The sequence below is a fragment of the Laccaria bicolor genome, genomic scaffold, assembly GCF_000143565.1.
Source record: "Laccaria bicolor S238N-H82 LACBIscaffold_151 genomic scaffold, whole genome shotgun sequence".
Taxonomy (NCBI): Eukaryota; Fungi; Basidiomycota; class Agaricomycetes; order Agaricales; family Hydnangiaceae; genus Laccaria; species Laccaria bicolor.
The window spans coordinates 23,906-25,805 of NW_001890010.1; the positions used below are offsets into that span (position 1 = coordinate 23,906).

At 37.2% G+C, this 1,900-nt stretch overlaps 1 protein-coding gene across 1 annotated transcript; it reads right to left on the minus strand.

The window, feature by feature from the left end:
- Nucleotides 1-797: 797 nt before the first annotated feature.
- On the minus strand, nt 798-1,390 carry LACBIDRAFT_335797 (uncharacterized protein; the record flags this gene model as incomplete). Its single annotated transcript, XM_001890692.1, has 5 exons — nt 798-841; nt 892-960; nt 1,016-1,057; nt 1,112-1,219; nt 1,348-1,390. The coding sequence occupies 5 exons, from the start codon at nt 1,388-1,390 to the stop codon at nt 798-800; spliced, it is 306 nt and encodes a 101-aa protein (XP_001890727.1).
- Nucleotides 1,391-1,900: the final 510 nt, after the last annotated feature.

The following is a 1,900-nucleotide window of genomic DNA, read 5'->3' on the forward strand; positions in this document are numbered from 1 at the left end:
GAAAGCATCATTTTTCAAATCAAAGTTTCTGACCATGAGCTTTGTGCATTCCAGTGTAAGGGTGATACTCCTGATGTATGCCTATATATATCATCATATCTCATATTTGGGTAAGCTATGTCTGTTCCCTCAACCATAAATGGAAGAGCATATTTATTGTGCCTTTTTCTCTCAACCATAAATGGAAGAGCATATTTATTGTGCCTCTCAACCATAAATGGAAGAGTATTGAATGCCAAAAGGCCATGCCTCTCAACCATAAATGGAAGAGTATAGAGTGCCAAAAGGCCTTGCCTCTCAACCACAAATGGATGAGTATATAATTTATGTATTTTTCTCTCAACCATGTTGAATGGAAGAGGCTCAACCAAATGGTTGGCTGCCAAAGGGCTCGGATTGAGATCAATCACTATAGAGGGTGCCCAAGGGCTAGGGTTGTAATCAACCTCACATTATACAATCTATCTGGCTTTGTTCTATTTTTAGAGATGGACCCTGAACCCTGAACACAGCCCATTCATGATCATGGCAATGGTGAATACCATGCTTATTTTTCACTTATTTTGCACTGCTTGTTTCCATTTTTCAGACAGCTTTCTATATTTGGATATGGACCCTGAACCCTGAACACAGCCTCTCCAACTTACTAAGCAATATTCTGATTTTCTACACATTTTTGGCCAATTTATTTGCCATTTTTCCTGATTTTATGGCTGCTTCTCTCCTTAAGAGAAAAGGTTCCCGCGGTGATGAAAGGTAAATCAATGAATGAATCAATGAAAAATTTGTCTAAGTCCTCAGTTGATAATGCCAAAACTTCCTTGATCCCAGTGTAAAAGATCTAGAAGATTGCTCAGTCCTGAGTTACATATGATCAAGCTAAGGTCTTACCATAGTTTAAGGAAGAGGTGGCATAGAAATCCATAGGATTTAACTGGCAGAAAGCCAATGATGTGTTTTCTGGGTTAAATATATTAAATTTGAGAATATGCACTAAAAAGGGCAAGTTACATACCTTCTGGGCTCAGAATAGCCAGAGAACAGAGAGTTTGTTGATCTAGAATATAGAAAGATTAGCAGAGTACCTACAGAAATATAGAAATAGGCTTACATGGCCAAAAATGACCAAGTTCAGAGCTAACACCAGTATTTCCAGATCTGAGCATGTTCCAGGTGTTGGAAGAGAATACAGAGGGCATAGAAGTGTAGCAGAGAAGGCCTAGAAGCCATAGCAAAAAGAATTGTAGCAGTAGCATGAGTGGTTGACTCAGAATGGAGTGAACAAGGTGCCAGCAAAGCAAGATGATGGTGGTTCAAGTTCAAAAGGGAAAGTTTACTATTATTTACCAGAAGCTTTGAAGTACCCAGGAAGTTTAGGGCATGTCCACATTCCTTATTTGGGAACTTTTTCCCACAGTACATGAATTATAGCCCCATGTCATACATTTCTAAATGTACTGAAATCACATGACCAGGATGATTTCTTATTGAGAAAAATATATAAAAACATGAAAAAATAGGTGTCTTTGCATATATCTCAGGAAAGAAAATAGCTAGTCACATTTTGTGACCACATTGAGAAATATAACAGCATGCTCTATAAAACTGTCCCTAATTTCCTTTTCAGGTCAATTTTCCCACGGTACCAGAAACACAGCCTCTCACTTAGCTTTATTAACAAGAATTGTAGCCCCTTTGCTTAGCTTTACAAATATATATAAATAATGTCACACAGATCATTCCTTATTGAGAAAAACACAAAATACTGAAAAAATTGGACACTTTTTGAAAATAGTCATGTATTTTGACCAATATCTGCATAAGAAAGAAGGCTAGTCAGATGATATAATCACATTTCTGATATTTAATGTTGCTATACTATTGGAGAGGCTGTATTCAG